Genomic DNA, 15819 nt, shown 5'->3' on the forward strand with positions numbered 1-15819 from the left:
CAATCACGCGTCTACCGCGGTGGGCGGCATAATGTCCCCCCCAAAGATGCCCGCCCCAACCCCTGGACTCTGTGACTACTTACATTACGTGGCAAAGGGATTTTGTGGATGTGATCAGGGTTGATGGACTTGAAAATTCAGAAATTACCCTGGATTATCCTCGTGGGCCCAATCTAAACACTGAGTCCGAAAGAGCAGAGAACTTTCTTGGGCTGGAGGTAGAGAGGAATGTGGCAGAAGGGGGAAATCAGAGGGCTTGCAAGCATGAGAAGGACTTTCCAGGCTGTTGCTGGCTCTGCGATGTAGGGTCGCATGTGCCAAGACCAGAAAGACGACACCAAGAGCTAAGGAGGGACGCTCACGTCTCAAGGGAAGGGGGACCTCCGTCTTACAACTGCAAGGAACCAATTCTGCCGACACCTTGAATGAGCTTGGAAACAGGTTCTCCCCAGAGCCCCCACATAAGAATCCCGCCAGCGGCACTTTGTTCAGCCTTGTGAGACCCACAGCAGAGAAACTCCCGAGCCCACCTGGATTTCTGACCTGCAGAGCTATGAGATCTGCCTTACTTGGACATGCTAAGTTTGTGATAATTGGTTATGGCCCCCAAAAAACCCAAAAAACAAAAATACCACAAAACACACAAAAACCTAAAAACTTAGTCCACACAAACACACAGTCCCACACCACAAGAAACATTGTTTCCTCATTTTTTTATTTGTACAATTTTTATACAAAGTAGAAAAATAAAGTTTGAGAATCCATGCACATAAATATATAAATAATGATTTGTCGGCAAAACATGAAGAAAAGTGGTTGAAGCATAAATAGTGCCATAAATAGATGCCAGGATGGGGTGCAGGTGGGTCTCAGGGGTCACACGCACAGGTCTCCACTGGCCACACACTTCAGGTCCCGGGTGAGGAGACGGAAGAGGTTGAACATGACAGAGGCTTCCAGGCAGCCGAGGGACTCCTGTGGGGAGGAAGGGCTGGGTCAGTGGCTGCCTATCATCTGGGCTCCCCATTGTCCCCAGACACTGGCCACTCCCTGGTCACCCACCTTCTTTGGAGCCTCGTGCAGCCGGTGCAGCCAGTGCTGGAGGCGGCCTCGGGGCCGGGGGCCTGTTGGGGGCTGAGCCTCGACCTGTGGGCAGAGGCCGGTGGAGTGTGAGGCATGGCCCGGGGCGGAGGGGGACGTTCAGGTGGTCAGAGAGCAGACAGGGCCCGGGTGCCCCCCCAGCCCCCACCGAGCACTCACACAGGCCTGGAGCTCGGAGTGGATGTGGCGCAGCGTGTGAAGGGGCTGGTCCAGGATGTCCCCCAGGGACGAATCAGCCATGGTCTCCAGGACCTTCAGGGTCAAGGCCACCTCGGCCTCCAAGGCCATGGGGCGCTCCCACACCTGAGGACCAGAGACAGAGACAGGGGAGAGTCACACATGAGAGAGGACAGGTGGGGAGAACTGAGGAAGGGACAGGCGAAGGTGACGGGACAGGTGTGAGGGCACGCCAGTGTGCTCAGGGAGAGGAAGCGGTGTGTGATGCTGGTGGGGAGAGCGAGGAGAGAGGGACACGTGAGAAGGAGAAGGTGAGGGGTGGCCTAAGCAGCCAGAGGAGTGGGCCAGGGAAGGGCAGGGCTGGGCCTGACTGTCCCCTCACCTGCAGCTGCTGCAGGTCCCAGGTCCTGGGGAAGAGGCGGGGGCGGCAGTTCCAGGCCTTCAGGGAGAGCGACTCTTCCTGGAGAGTAAAGGCAGAGGTCAGCCCCCAGCAGGTGGGACAGAAGGGAGAACACTCCAGTAGGACCGATTGATGCTACCAGCAGGAGGAGCCGAGGTTAACTTGCAAAACGGAGGTAGGGGCATCTCCACCCCAGGAGGAAGGAGGACGGGAGTCTGTCCAGTGCGGGACTGGGGGAGGTTAGCCCGGCGAGGGAAGGGTGCAGGTCCCCCTCTGGGGGAGGGCAGCATGGTAAGCCAGAGAGGCGGGGCGGGAGGTTAGCCCACAGCAGGCGGGGCAGCGGGGAGACTCACAAAGATGTCCTTGGCCTTCTTGAAGGCCTGCAGCTCTTGTGGGGACAGAGACTGGAACTGGGCCAAGTGGCAGCCCCTTGCATCTGGGAGGACCCCGAGGGGCTTGGGGCCAGGAACTGCTCCTGCCCCGGTCAGCACCATAGTCACCAGCATGCAGCCCACAGCTGTATCTGTGATACGGAAGGACAGAAAGGTGAGGGGTTAGAGAGCATCAGGCGCTGAGGGGGAGGGGAGGGTCACGGACCATGATAGGGGGGCTCACCCAGCTTCATTCCTGGACCCTGGTCTCCTTCCGCAGAGAGGGGAATCCGGATGTTCCCTTTGAGGCTGTTGCCTGGGGTCCTCACTCAGTCTTGCCAGGCGTCCCCGACTTCAGTGTCCTCCTCTGGGTCCCAGGAGACGGCTCTGTCTGCGTCTCTGAACATCCAACTCCGTCTGAGATGTGATTCCCGCCTGAGCCCCGTGGTGCAGCTTTTAACCTGGGCAGATGGGCAAGTCCAGCTGATGTAGGAAAAGTGAAAACAGCCGGATGTTGCCATCCACCACCAGGGGAGGCCCCAGGCTGGGGAGGCCCCAGGCTGGGGAAGCCCGGAGGCCGCTGAGCCATGGGAGCGGGAGCGAAAGAGAAACTGGACTCTGATTCAGTGTTCACCTGCGTGAAGGTGAGTTCTGAAGATGATGCGTCAGGGCTGGGGCAGCTTCGGGCCTGCCAGGAGGGGTCACGGTGCCCGGAAGGGGCTAGATTCAGGCCTGGGGTGGGAGGCCACAGAGGGACTCGCCTTTCTACAGGATGCCCTCATGCAGGGAGGGGAGGGGGAAAGGCACCCTTAGGGGCTGGTGCCACAAAGAACTTGGAAATTCCGGAGGGAGGCTGTGTAGGGCAGTGGGGAAGGCTGCTGGGTGCGGGAAGAGAGAGAAAGGCAAAACACCCGAGAATTAAGAGAGGACACCGGCTCTTTCCCCACCTGTCCCCACCTGCCATTGGCAGAGAGAGAATCGGGGAGGAGGAGAGCCTCCACGACCATCTTTCCTTGTTGAGGCACGGAAGGGCCCAGGAGTATGACGCTTTGCTAAGGAATTGGGGAGTGGCCAAGAACTGGAAGGGAACCAGTTCAGTTGTGACAAATGCCTTCATTTATGTGCAGACTACATTATGCACTGAGTACCTGCCCAAAATGCCAGGAATTGAGCATAGAATAGAAAGAAACAAACATAAAACGATCCTTCACAGAGCTCATTACTAGAGAGGAGTAACAGACACCGTCCGGGGCGGGGGCTGGGGGTAGGGGGCTCATGGTACGTATTATGTCAGGAAACAGAAAACGGGGGAAAATAATGCCGAGATGAGAGCAGAGAGCAGAAGGGACTTTGTATTCATGAGGTGGACTGAGAAAATGATGTTTGAGCAAAATCCTAAAGGAAGTGAGGGAGGGAGCTCTGCGAAGATCTGAGGGAGAAGCCTTCTGGGTAAAGGCAACAGTGGGTGCAAAAGGAAAACAGAGACACCCCCCCCTTTGGTTGTGCACTTGTGTGTCTCACCTGGTCACGGAGGTTTTGCCACAATGTAGGATTGAATATCCATGTTAACACCAAGCACATATTGTGCTTTGCCTACGTTGTAAATCTGTAGTAATCTACAGGGACTCAGAAAGGTTAAGAGACCTGCCCAAGGTCACACAGCAAGTAAGTCAAGGCAGGATTTTAATGAATTTTGTCTGACACCTAGACAGTATCCACTGCAGTCTCTGGCCTTTGTGTTGCTAGATCTTCTGGACCTGGAGGTGATGAATTTTTGGAGAGAAGGTGTTGAGTCCTTTTTGACACTTGGCCCCCACCTTAACCCCTTCTTTCTCTCATTCATAATTCCAGAGACAGGGTGAACAGAGGTCCTCAGTTGGGAAAATCTTTGAGCTCTGACATATAAAAATGTTTCAAAACCAAGAGCAGGGATGTACCCAACTCACCTACCAGTATACTGGTCACTTCCTGTCATTGCAGGGGCCTTAATTCAGGGGAGAAGACATTGCATCAACAGTGAATTCTGAAAACTGACAGCTTATCTTAGGGGTGCCTGGGTAGCGCAGTCGTTAAAGCGTCTGCCTTCGGCTCAGGGCGTGATCCTGGCGTACCGGGATCGAGTCCCACATCGGGCTCCTCCGCTGTGAGCCTGCTTCTTCCTCTCCCACTCCCCCTGCTGTGTTCCCTCTCTGTCACATAAATGAAAACTGACAGCTTATCTCAAAATTCCTAAGCTTCATACTTGTTTTTCTTACAAAGGCAGTTCGGTGGGGGTGGTTAAGAGCACTTCCAGGGGCGCCTGGGTGGCTCAGTCCTTAAGCGTCTGCCTTCGGCTCAGGGCGTGATCCCGGCGTTCTGGGATCAAGCCCCACATCAGGCTCCTCCATTGGAAGCCTGCTTCTTCCTCTCCCACTCCCCCTGCTTGTGTTCCCTCTCTCACTGGTTGTCTCTCTCTCTCTGTCAAATAAATAAATAAAATCTTAAAAAAAAAAAAAAAAAGGCCCTTCCAGACCCTGGAACTAAAGGGTCTGAGGTTCAGACCTTGCTCTGACCCTCAGTAGCTGTATGACCTTGAGAATGAATGAGGCATGTAGTTAGCAACAAAGATCGGCAGCCCATAGATCCGGACAAGTTAAAAAAGTACAATTGTTTGTGTACTTATGTATGTGTGGTTATTTAATGGAGACCACTTATTAAGACCTCACTACGACCTCACCTGGAAGCTTTATAAACACTATTTCAATGTGCATTACTCACTTGCAAGGACAGTATAATAATGTCATTGTATAGATGAGAAAACCAAGGCTCAGAGAGAAGGAATTTGCCGAGTTACTCCATGGCAAGGTCAGAAATGATATTCCAGTCACCTGATTTCCCTGGCCTAGCATTTTTTACTGAACAGTGCACCCCAAAATGGTCACAGGGGAAACGACCAACGCAGATGCAATAATATTTAATAGCCGGCAATAAATTAACACAGGCAGATAGAATAGCAGATAAACACGGGAATTTTGCGAATACAAAACACCCGTAAGTATCAGAATCCAAAAAACTACAATAACTTAAGAACTTTAAAACCTTTCACTACCAAACCCCTCAGGGAATGCATGGGGCCTCCCCACTGGGGAGATTCAAGAGTCACAGATTTATACAGTCTCAAAGTGGCAGTTGAAGATTCAAATCGGGAGTGGGACCTGTCCTGGGAGAGGGCCTCTGGGGTTCTGGTGACCACAGAAGTAGAAACCGGTCCATGGTACGTGGGGGTCAGCGACCAAGGCAGACTCCAGACTCAAGTCTCTTCCATCCACACCATGCGCCTGTTAGATCATAGGGCAACGCGTCCCACGTAAATATCGCTGCATCCCGAGGAACTCGGTCTGGTCTTGGGGAAAGTACCAGCACCTCTGGCCCTCAGTGCAGGTGGGTCGAGGTCCGGCCAACGCAGGCTAAGAGGTCTCCCGAGCCTCAGCGCCCACGGGCTGAGACACTCGCCTGCTCCGATGGGCCAGCAGAGGGCAGTCCCCCAGGCGCCCTCCTGCAGAGCTTCGGGTCCCAGGCGGAGCCGCGGCGGGGATCAGAGACAAGGCCCCGAGCTCGCCACCAGCTTCAGGTCCCACGTGAGCAGGCGCAGGAGGCTGAAGATGACGCTGGCTTCGTGGCACCGAGGCGAGTCCTGGAACCCGGGAAGGAGGCGGAGCCGGGCTGAGCCAGGAATTCCCTTCGGGACAAAGTCCCCTCCAGACGCTCACCGCTCAGAGTCTCAGCTCCCATCCCGTCTCAACCTCACACGGTCCTCCCTGCAGTCTAACCGCCCCACCGCCTGCGCCACTCACAGCTCTCCGTGTTTGGGAACGCCTCCTCGGTGGCCGCAGGGACTTCCTCCAGGAGCCCGGCCGGACCAGCTCGAGCTGCAGGGGCAACACGAGGGACATGGAGACGGCGAAGAACCCAGTGTCCCGGGGACTCTGCCCGTGACCCTCCTAGCCTCGGACCAAAGCGCGGATTGGGGGACACCGAGACCGCGCGAATCGTGGCTGCGGAACAGACTGGCCAAGCCGGTAGGCCTGGGCTGGAGGCCCGGGGGCGCAGAGCGAGCTGGGAGGGCCCGAGGGGCGGGGGGCGCGGGCGGCACTCACGCAGGCCCCCACGTCCCGCCGCGCGGCCGCCAGCAGCTCCAGGGTCGGGCCGGTGCCGGGGAACCGCTCGGGGCTCGGCAGGCGGCTCAGCACCGCCTGGGCGTCCGCCAGGCTCCGGACCACGAAGCGGAGGCGCGCACACGACTGCGGGGAGCGAGCGGGAGTTAGAGAGGCCGCACCCGGGGTCCGCGCCGCCGCCCCACCGTCCCCCGACGGCTCGCCCGCCTCACCCAGGGTCGCGGAGGATCCTTCCTTGGGCGGAGGGAGCAGTTGCGCAGCCTCCAGCTCAGCGTCTCCTCCTCCTGCGGGACAAAGGCCGGGGTGAGGCTGGGCCACCTCGCCAGGCCCCCGAAGTGCTGCGACGGCGGGGATTCCTGCTCGTGGAACGCGCCTGGCCAGGACGGTTGTGCAGATTGTGCACGGAACCCCGCAGCTCTCCGAAGGCGCGAAAGCGCGCTGAAGGCACCGCGCAGTCGCCTTGCCCCCGCCAGCCGGTTGCCCCGACGTGGAGCCGAGCCCGCCTGCAGGGGGCGCCTTTGGAGTACGGGCACAGCGGCGGTACCTGCTCTGACCCCCTCTCCTCCCCGCCCCGGCCTCCCGCAAGATCTGGCGCTCAGAATTCTGCCCCAAGATCCGAGCCGCCCTGCTGGGCGCTAGGGTTCAAGGGCCGTCGCAGACAGCGACCAGCGGCTGGGACCCGGCGCGCCGTCGGGCTCGGGGGACGGGATGGGGAGATCGGGGCATCACTCACGTAGCGGTCCCTCAGCGCCTTGACGGCCGCCAGCGCCTTGGGGTCCAGCGAGCGGTAGTGTGACAGGTGGCAGCTCCGGGGCGTCGCCACGCCAGGGTCCACCGCCTCGCCCGCCGTCACCAAGACCCACAGCGCCACCGCCACCGCGGCTGCTCCCGTCAGCCCCATCTCTGCTCGTGCAGCAGGAGCGGGACGGCAGGCAAGGGGCCCAAACCCAGCCTCTGCTGGGCCTCTCACAGGGACTGACGCTCCGAGCGCGGGCGCTGGGCACACGCGGTGGCTGTGGCGGTGGCGGGAGAGAGGAGGAGTCGGAGACCCCCTCTTGCCGTCGGCCTCTCTGCACTCCCTGCTCCGCTGCGGAGTGCCGTCGGTGCCTCCCTGGTGCGGCAGCGGGACCTGCCTCCCACTGGCCCCGCGATGGTGCCCACCTTCGACCGCGGTGCCCGCGCCCTCCATGCCGGCTTTATGTGTGCGGCGGAGACTCCGTGAGCAACGCGGCTTTCCCTCGGGATCCCGCCAAGCTTTCCGAACGTCAGCGCTGGCCGTGGGCCAAGTGGCAGACTATACCCGCGCGCGGGACCGTGCCAGTCATGACGCTGCCCCAAAGTCAGCCACCAGTTCTGGTGTCTGTCCCACTCTGTATCCTCTCTTCTTGTCATCAATCTAGGAGTCCTTATCTCTGTTCTATGTATAATATAGAACTGCACACAGTGGCTGTATAATAAGCAGCCATTGTAGAGTGCTTACTGTGTCCTAGACCCTGTTTGAAGTAATCCATACACAGGTGTCACTTTTTAAAAAATATTTATTTATTTGAGATAGAGAGCATGAGTGGGGGGCAGAGGGAGAGGGAGAATCGGACTCCCTCTGCTGGGAGGAAGGAGGGAGCAGGGAGCAGGGAGCAGGGAGCTGGATGCGGGGCTCAACCCCAGGACCCTGGGATCATGACCTGAGCGAAAGCAGATGCTTGACTGACTGAGCCACCCAGGTGCCCCAAGGTGTCACCTTTAATACTCAAAAAAGGACTCTGCAAGGGATGTCCCACTATTACCTCCATTTTGTAGATGGGAAAACTGAGGCATAGTAAAGTGAAGGAACTTTTCCAAGGTAGGAAGTAGGTGACAGAGGCTGGATTTGAAGGTACACAATGTCCAGCCCCAGTGCTTTCTCTCTAAGCCATAATTGCCCCTACATGTCTGATTCAGTCTCCTCTCTCTCCAACTCTGATCATCTCTTCCGTTCCTTTTTCTCCCCTGTGTAGAGGCCTCCCTCTATCTCATTCCTTTTTCAAGCAATCATCCAGCCTGGGATTCCTCTGTCTGTCCCAATCTCCTTGTTTTAGTTTAAAAATAAAATCTACTTGGGGCACCTGGCTGGCTTAGTCGTTAAGCGTCTGCCTTTGGCTCAGGGTGTGATCCCAGGGTCCTGGGATCGAGCCCCGCATCAGGCTCCCTGCTCTGTTGGGAACCTGCTCCTTCCTTTCCCGCTCCCCATGCTTGTGTTCCCTCTCTCTCTGTGTCAAATTAAAAAAATAAAAATAATAAATAAATAAAATAAAATCTACTTCACCTTGGAACTACTGTCCAAAAAAAAAAAATCAACTACTTTTTCTGATAACATTAGCAATGCAGGTTCGTGGAAAATATAGAAATGCATAAAGGGGAAAAAAATACCCACCTGTAACTCCACCACCTACCTCTCTCCCCTCAGCCCGGCTCTGGAACCATGTTTCCAATGTGTAGAAATTCTATGCCTATTCATTTTTGCATATGTTTCCTGATTACCAAAGTTAACACATTCAAAGATTCAGTCAATACAAAAACGTAGGACTTGTTAAAGGACATCTTTAATCCCACTTCCTGGAGGTAATTCTTTTTAACAATTTGTAGCAATTCCATGTGTTCCATCCCCTTATACACCCTCTTCTTTTTCTTTCTAGGAATAATTTCCCCTAAACCGAAACCAGGCTGTATACAGTTTAGTAGCCTGCTTTTTATGTCTTACCATTATCTCTTATTTGCATTTCTCCACATCTTTAATGATGCCGTACCAGTTAGGGCCCCAGCAGCAAACAGATGGCCCAATCAATTTAGGATAATTTGAGGTGGGTTTAATACCAGGAGTATTTACAAAGGGTTTGGGTGGTGAAGGTAAAGCCCAGGGGCAGTGCAAGGCCTTGGGGCCCTGGATGGGGGAAGGCCTGTCCTCCTTAGGCCCAGAGGGAGGGGAGAAGGGAGGGAGTGGTTACTTGACCTGGGAAGCAGAATCTTGTTCACAGGGTGAACAATTACACAAATTGTAGGGAGCCTGCGGGGAGGGAGCCTGGGGATTAATATACTCTGAGCTCTCAGAGAATAAATACTCTCCTTTCCTCTCCCTGGGCCTACGGTGAGGGCTCTGATGGGCTTCACCCAATGAAGGCCAAAGGCCAGCCTCCTGGGGTCCGGAGCAGGGGGAGCAGTCAGTGGGAAGAGTGGGGCTGCAGGGGCAATGGAAACCATCCCCCATATACCACTAGTAAGGCTTCCATTCTAATGGGATCATTTAGTAACCAGTCCCCTCTTGATGGGCATGGACGTTATTTCCATGTTTTGTCAAAGCCATGGTTCTCAAGCCTGGTGGAGGGGGAGGCAGCAATGTTTTCAGTCTCAACAGCTGAAGTTTTTAAGTTGAATGAAATTTACTTCCTCGATTTTTTTTCTTTCGTGGGTTGTGCTTTCGGTGTATCTAAAAAGTCATCACCAAATCCAAAGTCCCCTAGATTTTCTCCTGTGCTGTATTCTAGGAGTTTTATAGTTTTCTGCTTTATATTGAGATCTAGGATACAAGGCGAGTTACCTGGTGAGTTACCATACAAACAACGGCCTTGAACTCATGACCCTGAGATCAAGACCTGAGCTGAAATCAAGAGTCTGGTCACTTGGGGCGTCTGGGTGGCTCAGTCAGTTAAGTGTCTGCTTTTGGCTCAGGTCATGATCTCAGGGTCCTGGACTCGAACCCCAAGTTGGGCTCCCTGCTCAGCAGGAAGTCTGCTTCTCTCTCTGTCTCTCTTCCTCCCCCCACTTGTGTGTGTGCTCTCTCTCTCAAATAAATAAATAAAATAAAATAAAAAAGAGCTGGTTGCTTAACTGACTAAGCCACCCGGACGCCCCTGTTCATTGCTCCTTTTTTTAAAGATTCGTTTATTTATTTGAGAGAGAGAAAAAAGGGGGGGGGGGCAGAGGGAGAGACCATGACTTGAACTGAAACCAAGAGCCAGACGCTTAACCAACTGAGCCACCCAGGCGACCCTGTTCATTGCTTTTATATAGGAAAACCATAGACTTTTGTAGTTAACCTTGTGTCCTGCAACCTTGCTATAATCATGTATTGATTCAGAAATGTGTTTTTAATGCACAACATTAAATACACAGGACTATGAAGAAAATTCATTATATTGAAACACAGTTACCAAAACATAAACGCAAGCTGGTAATAAGTAAGGCCGATGCCTCTTTATCAAGGCGTTACGTAATACGATACTGCAGTAGGTTTAACAACTACTATCCTTTTGAGGTAGTAATGAGAGTAAATGGTATGTCAAGACAGGTGCCACATCAGTAATGGACCGTGAAAATATCTGTGATTTCTTTTAGCAACAAAGTCATAGTTTCTGCTATTACTCTTGTGGTTTGCTGCTTACATTCGTAATGGAGAGAAATGCTAACTTTAGTTAGAGCTCAGTGAAAATGAAAACACATCCTTTTCTCATGCAAGGTCAGCCTCCCCTGGGTCGTACGGTGGGGGTGATCCGTGGACCCCAGGGTAAGCTAGACCCGCAGAGGAGAATAGAATGAAGCAGATCTATGTGTATTGACATGGAAGAATCTTCATGACGTATTATAGCGTGTAAAAAAGGTACACTGCTGAGCAATACGCCTGGTGTGGGGCCGCTTGTGCTCAGAAGTACTCAACTGCAAAAGCAGTGCGGTGGAGAAAAATAGCCTTTTCCACCAACGGTGCTAGAACAGTTGGACATGCACAAGCCAAAAAGTGCACCCTGATCTAAACTGCACACCTACGATAAAAAGTAACTCAAAACGAATCACAGACTTCAGCGATATGAAATATGAAGCTGTAAGACTTTGGGATATACAGCGAGGCAAAGAGTTCTTCAGCTTGTCACCCCAAAGGCTCAACCTGTAAGAGGACAACTCATCAACTGGACGTGACTGAAAACTTTTCCTCTGCGAGAGACCATGTTAAATGGTTGGAAAGACGAGCTAAAGACTGGGTGGAAAGATTTGCAAACCGCCTGTGTGATCAACGACTAGTACCCAGAGTATACAAAGAACTCTGAAATCTCAACAGGAAAAGCTTCCACAGTCCAGGGGTGCCTGATTGGCTCAGTGGGAGGAGCACACAACTCTTCATTTCAGGGTCATGAGTTCGAGCCCCATGCTGGGTGTAGAGATTACTTCAATAAATAAAACTTTTTTTAAAAAGCAAACAGTCCAAATGGGAAATGGGCAAAGGACAGGAAGAGACATTTCACCAGAGAGGATACACAGTTGGGGAATAAGCACATGAAAAGACGTTCCACACCATTAGCCATTAGAGAGATGCAAATTAAAACCACAATGAGATCTCATTACACAGCTTTCAGAATGGCTAAACCAAAAAATACTGCCAACACCAAATGCTGGTGAGGATGTAGGAAAAATTGACCACCCATCGTTGGTGTGAGTGCAGAAATGGTGCAGCCAGTCTGGAAAAAAGGGTTGACAGTTTCTTTTTTTTTTTTAAGATTTTATTTATTTATTCGACAGAGATAGAGACAGCCAGCGAGAGAGGGAACACAAGCAGGGGGAGTGGGAGAGAAAGAAGCAGAAGCAGGCTCCTAGCGGAGGAGCCTGATGTGGGGCTCGATCCCATAACACCGGGATCACGCCCTGAGCCAAAGGCAGATGCTTAACCGCTGTGCCACCCAGGCGCCCCTGACAGTTTCTTAAAAAGCTTGACATGCAACTGCCACATGACCTAGCAATTGTGTTCATGGGCATTTATCCCGGAGAAACGGAGACTTATGCTCCCACAACATCTCCCATGTGAATGTTTATAGCAGTTTTATTTGTAACAGTCAAAAACCGGAAACAATCCAGACATTCTTTGACAGGTGATAGTTAAACACACAGTAGTACATACGTACCATGGAATACCATTCAGCAATAAAAAGGAACAAACTCTTGATACGCAACTGTCTGTGTAAAGCTCCGGGGAATTATGCCAGGTGCAGAAAGCCATCCCTAAAAGTTACACACCATAGGATTCCATTTATAGAACACTCTTGAAATGACAGAATTAGGGGCGCCTGGGTGGCGCAGTCGTTAAGCGTCTGCCTTCGGGTCAGGGTGTGATCCCGGCATTCCGGGATCGAGTCCCACATCGGGCTCCTCCCCTTGGAGCCTGCTTCTCCCTCTCCCACTCCCCCTGCTTGTGTTCCCTCTCTCGCTGGCTGTCTCTCTCTGTCAAATAAATAAAAAATGACAGAATTATAGGAGCACCTGGGTGGCTCAGTCGGGTAAGTGGTTAAACATCTGCCTTCAGCTGAGGTCATGATCCTGGGATCTTGTGGGCTCCCTGCTCAGCGGGGTGTCTGCTTCTCCCTCTCCCTCTGCCCCTCCCCCACCTCTTGTGCGCACTCTCTCAAGTAAATAAATAAAATCTTTTTTTAAAATGACAGAATTATAGAAATGCAGAGCAGATTAGTGGTTGCAAGGGCTTACGGAGGGGATGGAAGGGAATGAGGGACCTTTGTGGTGATAGAATTTTCTTTTTTTTTTTTTTTAAGATTTTATTTATTTATTCGACAGGATAGAGACAGCCAGCGAGAGAGGGAACACAAGCAGGGGGAGTGGGAGAGGAAGAAGCAGGCTCATAGCGGAGGAGCCTGATGTGGGGCTTGATCCCATAACACCGGGATCACGCCCTGAGCCGAAGGCAGCCGCTTAACCGCTGTGCCACCCAGGCGCCCCTGTGGTGATAGAATTTTCTGTATCCTGACTGTATCAATGTGATATTGTATAATAATCTTGCAAGATGTTACCAAATAATCTTGCAAGATGTTACCATCAGGAGGAAACTGGGTAAAGGTTGGTATACAGAATCTCTTTGCATTATTTCATACAACTGCGTGTAAATATAAAATTAGGTCAAAATAAAAAGCTTAATCAACACAATCAGATGCAAACATTACATATTGCCTCGGGAGCCATATGATGTATCTCAAAATGTATAAAAACGGTTTTCAAACATATATGTCATATATATTCATAGTGGGGTATCTCTGGGGAGGGCATGGGAACTGGGGAGATGATCCTTGGAGTACCTAATCTCATCAATAATAGTCTAGTTCCGGGCACGGCTGGCTGGCTCAATCCGTGGAGCTTTCTGACTCTTGATCTTGGGGTTTTGAGTTTGCGCACCACACTGGGTGAGCATTACTTAAAAATAAAATCGTAAAAAAGGTAGTATTTTATTTCCTTACAAGGAGAAGGAATTCTACCCGACTAATTAGAAACTTAAACCAACTCACAGTGCCTGGCTGGTTCAGTTGGAGCATGCAACTTTTGATCTCCAGGTCATGAGTTCTAGCCCCACTCTGGGTGGAGAGATTGCTTACAAAGAAAATCTTTTAAAAAATAAATAAAACTAACTCATTGGCTATGGGGGAAATGCTAGCTCATTGATTCCTTAATTCCCGGTAGGATGAACACATTCTGAGAGCTTTCTAAGAGGTAGAGCACGTCAATCGGACTCCAGACCTGTTGATATGGCTGAGTAAAATGCTGGGCTTGCCCTCCAACCTTCCGCTGCTCTGCCGATGATGTCTACTTACCAGATGTCTTGTGCAGCCTGTACTGGGCCCTCAGCCACTGCATCGTGAGGCTCCCCTGCCCTCTGGCTAATGGCTGGGTTCAGCCAATGGGACGTGCTGGCAGGATATTGAAAGGAGGAAGTGAGCAAGGTTGGGGTATTTATTTTCTGTTCTCCTGGTTCCCTCCCTGTAGCACTGAGGTCTGACAGCGGCTGTGTTCCTGTTCCTCTATCTACAGCCTCATCTCACTGTGACGGCACCAGCTCTCCACGTTACTAGCCTCTGGATCCAACGCCGTCCCTTGCTGGTTCCTGTAACCTGCGCACTTTGGCCCAGGTTACACATTTGCGTAGGTCACCTGCTTCCTTTATATTTCATTTTTTTCCTGAGTTTTTTTTTTCACTGGGATTTTTATTGAGACAATTGTAGCTTTGCATGCTATTGTAAGCAATAATACAGAGAGGGACGCCTGGGTCCTTCAGTCGATTAAGCGTCTGCCTTCGGCTCAGGTCACGATCCTAGGGTCTGGGATCGAGTCCGGCGACGGGCTCCTTGCTCAGCCAGGAGCCTGCTTCTCCTTCTCCCTCTGCCTGCTGCTCCCCCTGCTTGTGGGCTCTCTCTCTCTGACAAATAAATAAATAAAATCTTTTTAAAAAAATAATAATACAGAGAGCTCCTGTCCACTCTTTATCCAGTTTCCCGCAATGATAACATCTTACAAAATTATAGTACGATATCACAACCAGGCAATCGACATTGATACAATTCACCCATCTTATTAAGAGATCCTCAGTTTTACTCGAATACAGTATGTGTATGTGCGTGCAGGTCTTGATACAGAGTAGCGGTCTCAAACACTGGGTCCCAAGAAACCCTTCTATTAGGGGGACCTGGGTGGCTCAGTTGGTTAAGCGTCTGCCTCTTGATTTCTGCTCAGGTCATGATTTCAGGGCCCAGAGATTGAGCCTGGAGTCAGGCTCTGCACTCAGCCCCCAATCTGCTTGAGATTCTCTCCCTCTGCCTCCCCCCCCAACAGCGTTTGTGCGCTTGCTTGCTCCTAAAAAAAAAAAAAAAAAAAGCAAAATAGAAAACCTCTTTGCCTTTGAATAAGAAGACCTACACTGAAAAAACAAAATAATTTTCTCTTAATGCTGAGGAAGACCTGTCTCTGAAAAAGTCACGACTTGTCTGTCATTATCAATATTTTTAATGACTTTAATTATAATTAGAGGTGGTCTCATGGCAGAAGCTTGGTTGAACTTGCCCAAAACATACCTCAGCGATTCTGCACATGGGCAGATCAGTCTTTACAGATGAGAGGCGGTAGGACACCACTGACAGTAACACAGGCGGTCCCAAAGCCACATCTAAGAGCTGTGTGAGGTCTGGCGGGACTCAGAGCCTCTCTGTACCTCAGTTTCCTCGTTGGCCAAATGTCAGCTGAGAAGAGGGCCTATGTGGCAATGCTGCTGTGGAGAATGAAGCAGAAAATACAAGAGCAGAGCTTCGAGTGCGGCCTCGCGGGTGGGAAGTGTTCAGTACGATCCAGCTGCGATGATTATTAACCATGGTTGAAAAACTCACGTCTGTCACTCCATTTTTCGACAGCAAACTCCCATTTATAATCGGTAAAAGAATACATATCATTTAATAGCGACTCAGGAAGACCTCAGGATGAGGAAAAGCCAGAGAGAACCCAGGCAGGAGTTATCAGGGTGAGAGAGAAAGATAAACCGAGAAAGACAGGAATGTAAGGACAAGAAGAGCCTGCCGACGGGGCGCTAGACACCCAGTGTGAACTCCCAGAGGCCAGGCTCTTGTGTGGGTGCACCTGCCACTCCTGTCCCTCGGAAGGGAAGGAAGTGGTGTGTTTTCAGTTCATTCCTAGAGTGCAGAAGAAAGACCAAGGCAGGCGGGAAAGACAAACAGCTGTCCAGAAAACAGACACGAGCAGTTGGCTCAGGATAGAGGGTTGGGGCAGCGTCATGGTTGGCACGTCCCGCGCGCAGGTAAAGTCCTCACCCGGT

General features: G+C 51.9%; 2 protein-coding genes across 2 annotated transcripts; both read right to left on the reverse strand.

The window, feature by feature from the left end:
• Positions 1–876: 876 nt before the first annotated feature.
• On the reverse strand, positions 877–2184 carry LOC113243255 (interferon lambda-3-like). The gene is made up of 5 exons (XM_026481761.3): positions 2032–2184; positions 1661–1738; positions 1261–1404; positions 1063–1146; positions 877–975 (listed from the first exon to the last, which is right to left on the reverse strand). The coding sequence occupies exons 1-5, from the start codon at positions 2182–2184 to the stop codon at positions 877–879; spliced, it is 558 nt and encodes a 185-aa protein (XP_026337546.2).
• Positions 2185–5623: 3439 nt separating this feature from the next.
• Positions 5624–7392, reverse strand: LOC113250206 (interferon lambda-4-like). The gene is made up of 5 exons (XM_057314639.1): positions 6937–7392; positions 6416–6487; positions 6186–6329; positions 5883–5957; positions 5624–5722 (listed from the first exon to the last, which is right to left on the reverse strand). The coding sequence occupies exons 1-5, from the start codon at positions 7390–7392 to the stop codon at positions 5624–5626; spliced, it is 846 nt and encodes a 281-aa protein (XP_057170622.1).
• Between the last annotated feature and the right edge of the window lie 8427 nt (positions 7393–15819).

Source organism: Ursus arctos, unplaced genomic scaffold (genome assembly GCF_023065955.2).
Source record: "Ursus arctos isolate Adak ecotype North America unplaced genomic scaffold, UrsArc2.0 scaffold_19, whole genome shotgun sequence".
NCBI classification, from domain to species: domain Eukaryota; kingdom Metazoa; phylum Chordata; class Mammalia; order Carnivora; family Ursidae; genus Ursus; species Ursus arctos.

What these genes read in the sequence shown, in the direction of transcription:
- LOC113243255 (XM_026481761.3), bottom strand. Translation starts at nt 2,184, where the DNA reads ATGCTGGTGACTATGGTGCTGACCGGGGCAGGAGCAGTTCCTGGCCCC. An exon ending in AGAAGGCCAAGGACATCTTT is followed by an intron (nt 1,739 to 2,031) that starts GTGAGTCTCCCC and finishes TTTACTCTCCAG; the next exon opens with GAAGAGTCGCTCTCCCTGAA. An exon ending in GGGACCTGCAGCAGCTGCAG is followed by an intron (nt 1,405 to 1,660) that starts GTGAGGGGACAG and finishes TCTGGTCCTCAG; the next exon opens with GTGTGGGAGCGCCCCATGGC.
- LOC113250206 (XM_057314639.1), bottom strand. Translation starts at nt 7,392, where the DNA reads ATGGAGGGCGCGGGCACCGCGGTCGAAGGTGGGCACCATCGCGGGGCC. An exon ending in AGGCGCTGAGGGACCGCTAC is followed by an intron (nt 6,488 to 6,936) that starts GTGAGTGATGCC and finishes TTTGTCCCGCAG; the next exon opens with GAGGAGGAGACGCTGAGCTG. An exon ending in AGGATCCTCCGCGACCCTGG is followed by an intron (nt 6,330 to 6,415) that starts GTGAGGCGGGCG and finishes CGCTCCCCGCAG; the next exon opens with TCGTGTGCGCGCCTCCGCTT.